The 13,630-nt window shown below is 37.5% G+C and overlaps 1 protein-coding gene across 4 annotated transcripts in view; it reads left to right on the forward strand.

The window, feature by feature from the left end:
- The window catches only part of KIF13A (kinesin family member 13A), a 108,033-nt gene that overhangs the window by 86,839 nt on the left and 7,564 nt on the right, over nucleotides 1-13,630 (forward strand). Inside the window, exons 23-38 of one of the 4 annotated variants that reach the window (XM_027748317.2) lie at nucleotides 363-514; nucleotides 629-761; nucleotides 852-998; nucleotides 1,965-2,003; nucleotides 3,312-3,411; nucleotides 3,503-3,629; nucleotides 4,657-4,712; nucleotides 5,745-5,869; nucleotides 6,868-7,044; nucleotides 7,440-7,532; nucleotides 8,360-8,512; nucleotides 8,906-8,983; nucleotides 9,502-9,549; nucleotides 9,994-10,105; nucleotides 11,064-11,215; nucleotides 11,782-11,886. In XM_027748317.2, coding sequence (XP_027604118.1) covers nucleotides 363-514; nucleotides 629-761; nucleotides 852-998; nucleotides 1,965-2,003; nucleotides 3,312-3,411; nucleotides 3,503-3,629; nucleotides 4,657-4,712; nucleotides 5,745-5,869; nucleotides 6,868-7,044; nucleotides 7,440-7,532; nucleotides 8,360-8,512; nucleotides 8,906-8,983; nucleotides 9,502-9,549; nucleotides 9,994-10,105; nucleotides 11,064-11,215; nucleotides 11,782-11,886 — 1,797 coding nt within the window. The remainder of the gene's footprint in view (nucleotides 1-362; nucleotides 515-628; nucleotides 762-851; nucleotides 999-1,964; nucleotides 2,004-3,311; nucleotides 3,412-3,502; nucleotides 3,630-4,656; nucleotides 4,713-5,744; nucleotides 5,870-6,867; nucleotides 7,045-7,439; nucleotides 7,533-8,359; nucleotides 8,513-8,905; nucleotides 8,984-9,501; nucleotides 9,550-9,993; nucleotides 10,106-11,063; nucleotides 11,216-11,781; nucleotides 11,887-13,630) is intronic. The other 3 variants (XM_027748318.2, XM_039386667.1, XM_039386668.1) reach the window with 3 other exon arrangements.

Here is a 13,630-nt window from a genome sequence, read left to right on the forward strand (position 1 = left end):
TCTTCGAAACATAACAAAGGGGAAAAAGTCTTTTAATTAGTGATCTTTTAAATTCAGATATTGTCTTTAATGCATGGAGGAAGCTGTAGTTTATATAATGACATCTGATTAAATACTTGTTTGGTAAGCTCAGTAAGTTGTGACATCATTTTAATGGAAATTTTCAAAGCATGAAATGCATAAGCAGGAACTGCTGACATGATGATGTTTTACAACTTTCTTGTCCGCAGTCAAGCTTTATGATGCAAACTGTATTGTCTTACCATGCAGGTAGCTCGTTGTTTGGCAAGTCCTTACAAACTACTTGAGGAGATACAAATATATAATTTGATTGAATGTGGTTTGGTTTTCCTTACTGCCAGGACTATGTGGTGAATGTCACAGAGGAGTTCTTGGAGTTCATTTCAGAAGGAGCTCTTGCTATTGAGGTGTGGGGTCACAGATGTACTGGCAATGGCAGCTCTGTTTGGGAAGTTGATTCTCTTCATGCTAAAACTAGGACACTGAGAGACAGGTACAAATAAATTACAAATGAATGCTTCCATCAACTTTCTAAAAGCTTTCTAATGCTTGTGGTGCACAAAATACTTTGAGGCAACCATTAGTTTTTGTGGGGATGTCTTTTTAGGTGGAGTGAAGTAACTCGAAGAATAGAAATGTGGATTTCCATACAAGAATTAAATGAGATGGGAGAATATACTGCAGTTGAACTCCATCAGGCAAAAGATGTAAACACAGGAGGAATTTTCCAGCTTAGGCAGGTATGTATCTTTTCCTTGTCGTCCTGTTTATGCTCAGATTGATTCTTAATTTTATTCTTAGTTTCTTTCTTTTCTCAATTTCCTGTTCAGGGTCATTCTCGCAGAGTTCAGGTGACGGTGAAACCCGTACAGCATTCGGGGACGTTGCCTCTCATGGTAGAAGCAATTCTTTCAGTCTCTGTAGGTGGTGTGACTGCCAGATCAACCAAACTGCAGAGGGGCTTGGATAGCTACCAGGTAAGGCAGTTAATTTCTCAGTTTGGTTTGGTCTTGTTGTTCTAGACCAACATAATTCCAAAAGGGACCTTAGCACACTGGTACATTATTTGCAGTTTTACACGTGTTTGAGGTTAATACATATAACACAAGCATATGGTGCTAAATTTGCTTATTTTTTTGCTTATAATTCAACATGTAACTGATAAAGTACCGAGTGTGGTGTTCTAATATATATAAGACAGCAGGAATATGGAAATTGTTTTTACCTTCCTGTGTAGAGGTGATTAATACTAGATTCCTAGTGCTATTAGTTTCCCTTCCTTCCAGAAGGGAAAAACAGGAAAAAAAAAATTACTGGAGTAAATGTCTTGTCGTGAGATACTATTTACCTGTTCAAAAAGCACTGAGTTATTTGATCAGAATCAAAAATAGTCATCACTGAATGGGAAAGGGCTATTTCACGTAGTAGAAAAGTCCTTAAGCAGCATAAATGATTTCAAGCTGCTACTGGAAAAATTCATATTGAAAATAAAGCATTATTTTAACAGTGATGGCAAAAAACAAGTGGAATAGGCAACCCAGGGAAGCAAGGTGCCTTTTGTCAGAAGGGTTGCATTCAGTACCACAAGTAATTCTAAACTTAGATACAGATGAAATTGTAAAACTTGCAATTAGTGATCTGCTTGCTCAGTCCTTTTTCTGGCACTGTATTCTGTGGGGTCTTTTGTTTTGTTTTGGGGTTTTTTTTTTATGAATATATTCACTAATATTCAAATCACAACTGAGCTGCTATAGTCTGTAATGAAAAAAAAAAATCTTTCTACCTGATAGTAAGACTTTGGTTATTTGAATGTTGTAATTTTAACATTTTAAAAGTTTGTGGCAGAAATGTTTGTATTAGTGTTCTGGGTTATTTCTGTGAGTTTCTGTTGAGAGAAATGCATGTTTTTTTTGTGTTTTACAAAATTTATTTTCTCCTACCAGAAGGAGGAGGATGATGGTGGTGATATGGATAGTTACCAGGTATTGCTGCTGTTGCTGTCAATCCTGCGGCATGGGGCACAGCTAATGCTAATAGCCAGAAACTTTCAAATGAACAAGCCTAATGGAGCAAGCAAAAGCAGCTTTGAAATACACATGTGCTGTGCATTTAAGAGGCTACCTGGGCTATAAAACACTGCTGTTTCAGTTTACCTTGTGACTTTATACTCTTACAGTGTCCTCTCTTCTGTAGTACTCTGCAGTCAGCTCTCCTAACTGGCTACATGAATTGCTATGGGAATAAAAGCTTAAAAACTTTAGTTTAGAATGAAAACAGTTTACAGTATTACAGGGAAAAGAACAACCACCTGCAGCTGCAGGCATCTTTTCCAACCAAATTGTGCAGCTTAGGGTATTTTGTTTGTTTTCTAAAGGAAACATAACCTTTTAAGTTGTGCAGTTTTCTGAAATGCTTGTTGGGAGAGAGAGGGGAGAATGTGAATGGGGGGGTAAATACAGGAGCTTCAGTGAAGCAATTTTTTTTATCTGCACAAAACCTGGCCTTGAGCCTGTTTTTCTGTGTGATAAGGCAGTCAGAATTTAGGCAGTATAACAGAAGAGTCATTTTAAAAGGTGACAAAGAGCAGAAGAGGAAATGCCTAAAAAAGTAAAATACATTTCAGACTTCTTCATAGAAGACCTATTTCTAATAGGCAGTCTTACAGAAGTAGAACCAGTTAGGTGAGAATGCTGACATCCCTTGAGATAATGTATTAGGTTTCACAGCAATCTCAAAAATATCATCTAAGGTACTAACTTCTTGCGGGCTGTTTATGCGCTTCCTGGCATATCACAGAGAAGAACAAACTAGATTTTCTGTGATACCACAAAGCATGATTGCATGATGGGTTTTGTTTGCATGAGAAATCTTTTAATTGCACTGATGGCAGCTGCTAGCAATGGAATTTTGTGCAGGTTTGAGGGAGTACTGGCCTGTCTAATCTTCAGGAGAATTTCCGATCAACTGATGATACCTGATTTTCTTATTCCATATGCTGTTCAAAAGTTTGATTGCCACTTCTGTGAGTAATTAGCCTACGGTGTATAATCTGTTCAGCAGCAGAGGCAGTCACATTTTCTTTTCCTCCTATTGGAATTTTAGACTTGAAAGCAAATAAACTTCCATTCATGGGTGATGAGGTACTTAATCAGCGTGCATGTCATTTGGGGAAAAAAGTTTTCTGCATCGTGCAAGCCATTTAATATAAATTCTAATTAAATTACCACAAAATCCACTGCCTTTATTCTTAACCACATGTCTAATGACTTTCTTATCTCTTTCCATGTTAGGAAGAAGATTTAAACTGTGTACGAGAAAGGTGGTCTGACGCATTAATAAAACGCAGAGAATACTTAGATGAGCAGATCCAAAAGATCAGCAACAAACAAGGTTTGCACCTTGAAGTCTCTGTCATAAGTACTTTATGCCCTATACTGCCAAAATTGTGTCTCATATGTAATCCTAATATCTTCCACTGTAGAAAAGTCTGAGGAAGATATAGAACGAGAAGCCCGGCTGGTCGAGCAGTGGGTAGGGCTGACAGAAGAGAGGAATGCAGTGTTTGTTCCAGCACCAGGCAGTGGAATTCCTGGTGCCCCCGCAAATTGGTATGTTCAGAAAAACCATTGGAGCTGTTAGCTTTTTGTACATAAACATCGCACACTACAAGGTAAAAATCTAAGGATGTTTTAGAGTTTTCTATGTTCTCCTGTAGTACTGTAAACTACACTTACTGGCAGAAGGCTTAGAAGGTCAGGTGCTGGTTTGAATGTGAGAAAGGTTTGTTTAGTTAACATATTGCATAAAGTAGCTTTGAAATAGCTTTCAAGGTTTGAAAATCACTTTTGAATATAACATAGTATTTTCCAGCTTTATGCAATTCTGAGAAAATTATTTTGCAGTTTGATTCGTTTCAGGAAAAGAGGAGTTCAAATATTGATGGTAAACCACACGATAATTTCATTGATAGGGGGTGGGGACAGAAGAAACTCTGATTCCGAAGGATGTGTTCTCTCTGATTCATTTGAATTTATAATATATTTTTCTTTTAGTTTCACTTAAATCTGTGTTTTAACTAAGATCACAAAAAATGAGGAATGAAACGTTAGATTTGGGAAAGTGTGGATGAGAAATACGGCTCTAGTGAAGGGTACACTGATGTCTCTGATAACACCCAATATCTCTTCTTCATTGGGTGAATGATGCAGTTATACTCTTTTTCTCACGTTTTTTCCTCTCATCCACCTGTGGTCATGTAGCTAAAAGTGTGTTCATTGATATAAAGACTATGCCTTGCCAATAGTTACATATCCAGTTGCTTGAAAGGTTGCTGACCTTTATGTATGAGATGACTGCAACCAGTTACCTTTGTAAGGAACAGAACAGGCCATTTAAAACTTTTGTCCTCACAGCAAATGACATGTGTTGTGCAGTGTGAATTAAGTTTTGGCAAAGCACTTCATTTAGTTCTGTGTGTAGACAAAATATTTTCTGTGCCACATAGACATTCAGAGTAGCCATCAAAATGTTGACAGCTTTAGCCATTGGTTACAGTTAATGAATATTGCATGGAGACCCAAATTAGCTTAGGTATGAATTTGCCTTCCTTGTTGCCAGCAGTTTGTTTTGTTTCAGGATTCCACCTGCAGGAATGGAAACACACATACCTGTCCTCTTCCTTGATTTGAATGGTACGTTGTAACAGCAGATTATGAAACTTGGGGAGGGAAAAGTGGGGGATTAGTTTGGGTCAATGAATTGTTAAATGGAAGAATGAATCTGAAATGTGTAAGAAATCAAACACTGTCTCATATGGCTTGTAAAATGCTTTTACTTTTGGTCCTGTATGTTGGCATAATTAAGCACAACTGTTTTAAAATAAAGATAAAAATCAGGGAGCACATGAGTACAGAGATAGGCCATATATACAGAAAATAGCATAAGAAAGCAAGCTTAGTTTGAATCAAACAGTACATAAGAAAATCCTGTAAACATTTTGATGTACAAATTCACGTGTCATCAAAGCACAGATGGAGAATCTCCCAATGCTTTCAGAGCTCCTTTCACTGAGGTATCTGTAGAGTCTTAAACAGCTGGTTTAATGAAGAGCATGTTTAGGATTATAGTAAGCATTTCGTTTTATATGTGAGGAGACTATTGATACATATTCCTAAAACACAGATACACAGTGTAAGTAACAAGAGACCAGAGGTGGCACCACATTTAAGGACTGTTTAGGAAGCAAGTCTGTAATTACAAACCTGAACATAAAGCAGAGGAGGATCCACAGGCCTTGTCATGTCCAGCACTGAAGTGGGCTACTAGACATATTTATATAAGCAATGCATTAATACCTGCTTTAGCAGATGCTTTTGGAAAGTGAAATACCCTCTTCCTTCATCTATGTTCATAAGGAATGTTTTTATTTGTTTGGTTTTTTTCATTATCAGTAGAGATTAGCAGACAAAAGATCAAATACGATATTTAAACAGATTGATGGATCATTGCACAACTTTTGTTTATTTAGCTAAAAGCCTATTCTCAATTTCTTTTGTATGCTGAAATCGCCTTCAAAATTCTGCATAGTAATAAGACTAATTAGGATTAAATGTAATATGAAATATGAGTAGGACTTTATTACAACTTTGTATTACAACTTTGCCTCTATAAATTAATATCCTTGGTATAAAACTATTTCATTCTTTGCACATTTGTTTCATTAGCTGATGACCTCAGTGCCAATGAACAACTTATAGGTCCCCATGCATCAGGAGTTAACTCAATACTACCAAAGGAGCATGGGAGTCCATTCTTTTATCTGCCGATCATAAAACACAGTGATGATGAGGTAAATTGTTAGCAAGCCTCCTTCTTGACAACTGCAGCTTATGTTAACGCTTTCTTCTTATGTTTTTTTATTTATTTTCTACTTCTCTGTATTTAATCAGTAGTAGTAGTACGTTTTTGTACCATCTGTATCTAGTGCTGCCTTTATTTTCTGGTCTATTTATTTGGAATTTAAGAGGATATGACTTGTTAGCTCTTCTGCCTTAATTCAGAGACGATAAGTCTTAGCTCTTCTTGGCAAAAGAATAATTCACCTGTCTGACTCAAAATCCCTTCTGCTTTCCTCATCCCTTCATCATTTCTCTCATAGGCTCTTAATTCAATAGAGAAAACTACTGTGTTTATTGTGCACACCGGGCAAAGTTTAATGCTTAAATAAAACTTCTTTCATTTGGGAATTGATTTTCAGTTTGTGAATTGTTGGAAATTAATGGTTCAGAATCCATTTTGGAATTTCTTGACTCATTTCTTGCATGTTCTGTGCCTACTCAGGCCATTGCTTAAGAGACTGTTTCCAGAATAAATGGGACACCAAAGTTGGGGAGGAGGCAGGGGGAAGGAAAAAAACATTCTACAGAATGGGAGCATGTTTATTCTGTATGGTCTGTTATAACCTGATCCAACATAGATGGAAGACTTTACATTGAAATAAATAAACTTTTAATACAATAGCAATAGGATTTGAATTGCTTCTTCCAGTCTTGCTTCTGCTTTCCTTTCTGTCTCCAGCTGTGTGAAGACTTCCTTTTGGAGCAGAGTTTGCACAGTGCAGGGATTGTGGTCATGATTGTTTTCTCCAGCATCTTAATACCCCTTTTATGCTTCTTCTGGTAAAATTCCTTACTATGTAAAGGAGGTTTCACTCCACTTTGTTCAATGATGCTGATTTTTCTCTCATTAAAGAATCATTTTACTTCATGTTAAATCATTGCAAACTATACCTGTTGTTAGAGTAATTGAATCTTCGATTTCCTTCCTCCACTTACTTTGTCTGCATAGGTTTCAGCCACTGCTGCCTGGGACTCTTCTGTCCATGATTCAGTGCACCTGAATAGGGTAACTCCTCAGAATGAGAGAATTTACTTAATAGTGAAGACCACTGTGCAGCTCAGTCATCCTGCTGCAATGGAACTGGTATTACGCAAAAGGATTGCAGCCAATATTTATAACAAGCAGGTAATAAGTTTCTATTTTTTTATTCCTTAATTTGTTTCATAATCTTAATTTAATTAATGTGGTTTTTTAGCTGCTTACTTAATTTTTAAAGTTTGGTCTCTCCAATTCCTATGAAAGATAATGCAAACTAGGTATTTGTAAGTTGCAGTGAAGCTGTGTACTTCTGGTATATTCCTTTGGACTGGCCATTTCACAACTGATTGAACTTAGTAGTGTTTTGTACTGAGCACAGAGCTGTGAAGAGTACTTAAAGTATCATTAATGCTAAAAAGGAACTTAATGAATTAGTGTCTTGTCTGCTTTCACAATCAAATTTTTCATTGCGTCTTTTCATTTCTTGGGATGTCATAAATAACAATTATCAAAACAATAACTGAAAATTAATTTGTTTCTAGAGTTTTACCCAGAGCCTGAAAAGGAGAATATCCTTGAAAAATATATATTATGCCTGTGGAGTGACCTATGAAATAGTATCCAATATACCAAAGGTAAATTATACCATATTTCTCTGGCAAATTCACAGAAAGAAACAGAACTGATCTACTACAGTGGTTGGTACTGATTAGGAAGTAAATGTCCTGCTTTGCTGATATGAGGCAGCTTGCCAGAGTGTATATAGTGAAGTTCAGCGGTGAGATCATGTTTCTCTTTAAACAGTTGAAAACTGTGGGGATTTTATTTTCTCTTCTACTGTGTTTAACTTAGTTTTTGTAGTAGAGTTATTTTTGAAATCACATTAGTGTCTACAGGGAGAATAAAGAGAGTACTCAGAGGAGTGTTCTTGTCAATGAAAACAAAACAGCTGGGAAGCTGAGTTTGCAGGAATATAAATTGCTTTTTTATAGAAAAAGCTCATACAAATCGTAAGTGTACTATAAGATTTCTTTTAAAGGTAAACAAATGATGGATGAATGAAAACATAGTCTTGTCACCATGTAACTGTCACTTTTTTGCAGTAGTACTTAAATTTTAAACTCCAGAGAAATCACAGCATATTTTAAGATTTGGAAAGGAAATTACATTTCCTTGCCTAAGAAGTTGTCATTAGTTAATCCTGAACATATGTGATTTCAAGTTATATATGCATTATTTCTAGAAGTGCATTTACTACAGTAAATGCACAAAACATCTCCTATGTGTGATTTCTTCAGTATCATTTACATCTCTATTGAAAACCCCTGAATCATTGATTAAGTTTACTGATTATCAATTCAAATTAATTTATGGATTGAGCTTGTCCAAAAAAGTGAATCAATACATGAAAAGTAATAGGCTTCACTTTTTAAAAACTTCAATAGTGCAACTTGTAATTTAGGCTACAGAAGAAATTGAGGATCGTGAGACCTTAGCGCTGATGGCTGCGAGGAGTGAGAACGAGGGCACAGCCGATGGCGAAACCTACATTGAAAAATACACCCGCGGTGTGCTGCAAGTGGAGAACATTTTGAGCCTTGAACGACTAAGGCAGGCAAGGAAAAAACATTTCTTGCACCCTTTGCACTGGATTATGAGAATTCAAGAAGAGATGATTGCTCTTTTAAAAATACTGTGTTGCTTTTCTAGAGAACGTTGGACAGATAAAAGTAAGACTAAGATACTTCTGTGAAATACAAATTTCCAGTAGTGGTGAGTCTAGTAACTATAGCTGGCAATGGTGTAGTACTTGGAACCTGAACAGGCAGAGACCAAAGAATGAATTTCAGATAGAAACTTTGGTGGTTGTGTGTGCAAATTAAGATTTGTAAATGCAAGCCCTGACTGCTGCTGTTAGCCACGCTGAAAAAAAGTACCTATCCTGCTTGATCATTTCTCTTGAGGAGACCATGACATTGTTTTTTAGTGTGTTGTTTTCTTTAAACAGGCAGTCACAGTCAAAGAGGCTCTCTCCACCAAAGTGAGAAACATCCGCAGAAGCATCAGCACTCCAAATGTCCACAATGTAAGGACCCTTTATTGTCTGGGAAGTTAACACTAGAGGGAAAGGGAGCTGCTGTTTGTGTGCTGATAATGCTTGCACAATGTGATATAGTAATGACTGTTCTGGGCTAGGAGTAACCAACCTGTGGGAATGTTGCCATGAATTGAAACCCATCTTCACAACTATCCATCCTGGGAGATAATGAAGTTGACAGGGAAGTGGGGGAGGTTGATTGAAACTCTTCTCCTTTCATAAGGATATTTGTTTTGGAAATGACAACTGCCCTGATTCAGATTACTTTTACCTCCAAGTCCCTTTAACTTTTTTCATAGTGTAAGGGATAGTTTCCATTTTGTGTGCATTTTATGTGTTCTTCTATAACCCACTCAAACAGCAGAAATGTAGCTCTCTTTATACATAATCTTATCTGAAAAGAGATAGCAGAAAAGTTGTTAGGACTAAATGATCAGTGTTTCCTCAAGGCATTATATTTTATTCATAAAAGGCATTTTGTCATTCTGTCTGTTGATGTTCCATAGGTATCCTGTAGCCGACTGGATCTTTCTGCCTGTGATGAAGATGATAAGGTATGTAAATATGACAACAAACATTCTCAGATTTCCCACTCTCCCACTGAAGCAAGAGGTATTTGAGAATAAAAAAAAAAAAAAGAAAACCAGTATTTTTAAAGCAATGTGTTTACATAATAATTTTAAAAATGCTGCACCAATTATATATTATTTTGAATTAAACCTTCTTGTCTTTCTCTGCTTTTCATATAAGAACTGTATAAACCGATATTTAAGAAAGTTAAAGTTAGAGCAAAACTCTATATACTTCAGTGAAAAGCTGATTAGCTTTTAAATAACCCATTTGTGTGAGACAGGAAAATTATTTGAAGTCAGACCATACCTTTGGTTTGTGGTTTTTGTTTGATTTAAAATAAAAAAAAAAAAAAAAGGAGTTTACCTATAATTTTTTCCATGTTTACCTGTATCAGCATGCAGATTTACGTATTTTTGTTTCTTTAGGGTTGGTCTGAAAGTCACCTAGATATATCTGACTGCTGTTCCAGTTATCAAGATGTATCATGCTATGGTACTTTACCCAGGGAGTCACCTCGCAAGAGCAAAGATGGCAGTGGTGAGACTTCACACACGTAGTGGCAATGCTGGTGGATTTTTATTTACTGCATTAAACTGAAAATTAAATTCTCAGTGCTTTTTTACTAATAAAGGTGTTATCCAGCTTCTTGTTTTAGGAGCTAAACGTAATCTGGAAGTAGGGGAGAAAGGGAGAAATGCATAAGATATCCAGGAAAAGGTGTAAAATTGTGGATAACCAAAAAAAGCAAGAGAAGGGCAGAAGAACAAACTAAATATGAATCAAACCACTAGAACAAAAAAAAGGAAAAACCCAAACCAAACAAAAAAAACCCAAAACCACACAAAAGAACAAAAAGCAGGTGCTGTTATTTTATGAATTTGAAAACAAAGATGCTTCTGTTAAAGTGGGAAGTGTCCTTTCACAGGTTCTTTCCATGATTTGGATATTTGCTGTGCCACCATGTCGGTGTGTCACAGTGCCTTCTTTTCTTTGGGTCACATTGTAACATGCTTTTCTTGATCAGGCAGTACAGGTAGAGATACTGCTGCAATAAAGTGGGACTGAGAGTTTATTGCTTCCTTGCTTATAATTTCCTTTTTGATCATCCTGGCTGTGCAGGATGGCTGGCTTGGATACAGGGCAGATTTGCAGTTGGGCAGGTCAGGTGAGGCACAGGAAGCAAAGAGCTTGCCAGTTCCATTTCAAGGACACTTCCCACTTATTATGACTGAGATGAAAAGAAATATTGGAGCTCAGAATGAGGGGGCAAATACTGCTATTCTCTGCTTTTCTTCCATTTCTAGACTTCTCAGAGGAGCTCGTTTTGCTCTGTGCTATTTCATGCTTAGGCCAGTGGTTGAATACTAAAGTATTGACATTTTTCTACAGTCAGCAACTTGCCAAATGCTTGGCTTAACCTCCAGTTTATTTGAATTATGTTCTGGCAATCAAGATATGAAGAACTGAAATACAGTGGTTTTGCTTTTTTACCTAGGTGTTGTAGCAGAGAATTCCCATGCTTTAATGGCCAGCCCTTTTAAAGCATTTTCTCCTCAGCCACCAAAATTTTTCAAGCCCTTAATGCCAGTGAAAGAGGAACACAAAAGGAAGACCCCACTTGAAAGCCGACCTCTGCTTAGTCAAGAGGTAATCTTTGAAAAGCTATCTGCTTTTTTAAAGGAGAATGAGTGATTTTGTGTACTTGGTAAATCATTTGCATCTGTTGCAAAAGAATTTTCTAATTCTCTGGTGAAAATTGTTCAGGCCAATCTTTATATGTGGTGGGATTTCACTACTTACCTTTTACCTGAAATACCAGATTTGGGTTTTGGGGCATTTTTTTGGGGGTGTTTTTTGATTTTTTTTTTTTTTACTTCTTGGTAAGTATTCTCTTTTACAGGATACTTCTAATTTAAAGTAGCAGTAACCTACATTTTTTTTCTCTCCAGCAAGATGTTGGTGTGTTTTTTCATAGATAAGACATAATTCTGTGAAACAGTATTCTAGGGTGGTTACAATTCTGACCTTTATTCCCTAACCTAAAACTCTAGGAGGAGCGCATGAGTTTCTCTGCCCATTAATTTGATGTATATATGGTCAGCACGGATGTTTCACTTTCATCACGTCCTAATGCCTTTCTAACTTGGCACGCATTTAGCACCATGTTCAGAGCTGTGGTTTGTGTGATGTATTGTGTGTCTTAACCTTTGCAGAGCATGCCTCCGCCTCGGGTGCACTGTGCTGTCTGTGTTGTGCCTGCAGGAAGCAGTGCCAGCAGCATGCCTGTAGACAGCAATAGCATACGTGAGGAAAAGATTGTAAGTTCTGTACCAGTTTCTGTTTCGAGGCCTGATGGTGGGCTTAGGGCTATTTTGGTGGTGGGCTTAAGGCACTTACGCTACTGCAGCAGGAAAAAATAGTTGTAACGTGGATTTAACCCCTCGTCACTGATAGTAGGTAATGGTTATAGCAGCTGCTTGCCTGGCTTGCAAATGCAATCTGTCGTTGGAACTAACTCAGTTGGGTTCCTGTGTTTTGTTTTTGTTTTGTTTTGGGTTTTAATATTTATATGTGATTTGTCTTGGGGAGCGTGGGGGGAGAGGGGAGGCTTTAGCTTTTACAGGTAACAGATGATCCAAGTAAGGGACGGTTTAGTGAACCATGCTGTTGTCACTCTAATATACCTTGTATGTTACCTAGATTTTGTGACTATACCCCAGAGTAAATGGAATGACCCCATTTGGTGTAAGTAACCCTGCATTCAGGTGTGGGTACACTATAAAAAGCTTATAGTTGCCTGATGTGGAAGTAATATGACTAAAATAAGATTGCCGCTCTTAATTAACCTGCAGCCTGTCTTCATCATAATTCAGGTGGAATTGAGGTGGAGGGCTTTTATTTTAATCTTCACCTGACAAATCCTTTTCTCACTGCTGCTTCAACAAAAGATGTATCATCATCTCTGCTGTATGATGGTTTTGGTTTTGGGGCTGTGGAATATGGCTGGAAATACTTGCTTTAATCAGAGCTTTAGATTTAAAATTCAGAACCTTCAAATTATTTTCTCTAAGTGTTACTGGCCTCTATTCCACAAAGTGCTAGTGAGGGATTCTTCCTATTCAACAGTTATTTTCATTCCTACCATATAGCCAAGCCGGTAAAAAACTGTTCTGGATTTCTAATGCTATTTTTTAGGTTGTTAGACTAAAGAATCCTGAGTGTTCTGGTGTATATATTTGAAACTTGGCTGCTGGTTTGGGGTGGCAGCTGTTTCATTCTTGATCATGTTAATTTTCCATAAGGTAGCTGACATGCTGACTTGCAGTGAGTCACTGATACAAAATAGCGTGAAGGTATTTGGAAGACAAAATCTTCTAGAGGGTTGAAAAAATGTTCCCTGGAAAATAAATTGTTACAAAATTTTCCATAGCAACTTGAGGGCAGTTTTAATCCCTTGAGTGAAAACAAAGTCCCACCCTGTACATGCCCTGAATTAACCCAGGTATTTGCTTGTGCTGCTTTCCAAAGATATGCAGAGGCTTTCAGAGCTGGAAAAGGGCAACATCCTGCCACCAGGCTTTTCCAACTAGAATGGAACTAATTCACTGAACACTGTAAACCTGCTGTAGCAAACAGGACCCTGGAAGGAGCTGTTCTTTCTGTTCTCAGCTGCTTGTTCCAACCTTTGCACTGATTTCTCCCTTGCATGAACATAGCTTTTTGTTTGGTTGCGTAGGGAGTCAGATCAAGGGAACTGATCCATCCGGTCGATGTCTAGACTATGATGGAGTTATATTTCCTTTAGATCTAGCCCTCTGTCTCATCACCTTATAGACCCTTGAGTGGGTACTGGAGAGACAGGCAAGAACTTGCAGCTACTAGTGGGGAGGAGGTTGAGACGGCTGCTCTGCGTAACCCTGACAGCTTATGGCGTTGTGTTTACCCAAATGATGGCTTCTGGGGGTTTTTTATCACTTTAGGAAAGAAGCTTTTGTGGAATGTAGGCTTCCCTGGCTACCCCATGTTTTTCAGAGCTGGAGCAAGTCTTATGTTTTAACTGGG

The sequence above is a fragment of the Pipra filicauda genome, unplaced genomic scaffold (genome assembly GCF_003945595.2).
Source record: "Pipra filicauda isolate LSUMZ 115617 unplaced genomic scaffold, ASM394559v2 scaffold49_size4853605_pilon, whole genome shotgun sequence".
NCBI lineage: Eukaryota > Metazoa > Chordata > Aves > Passeriformes > Pipridae > Pipra > Pipra filicauda.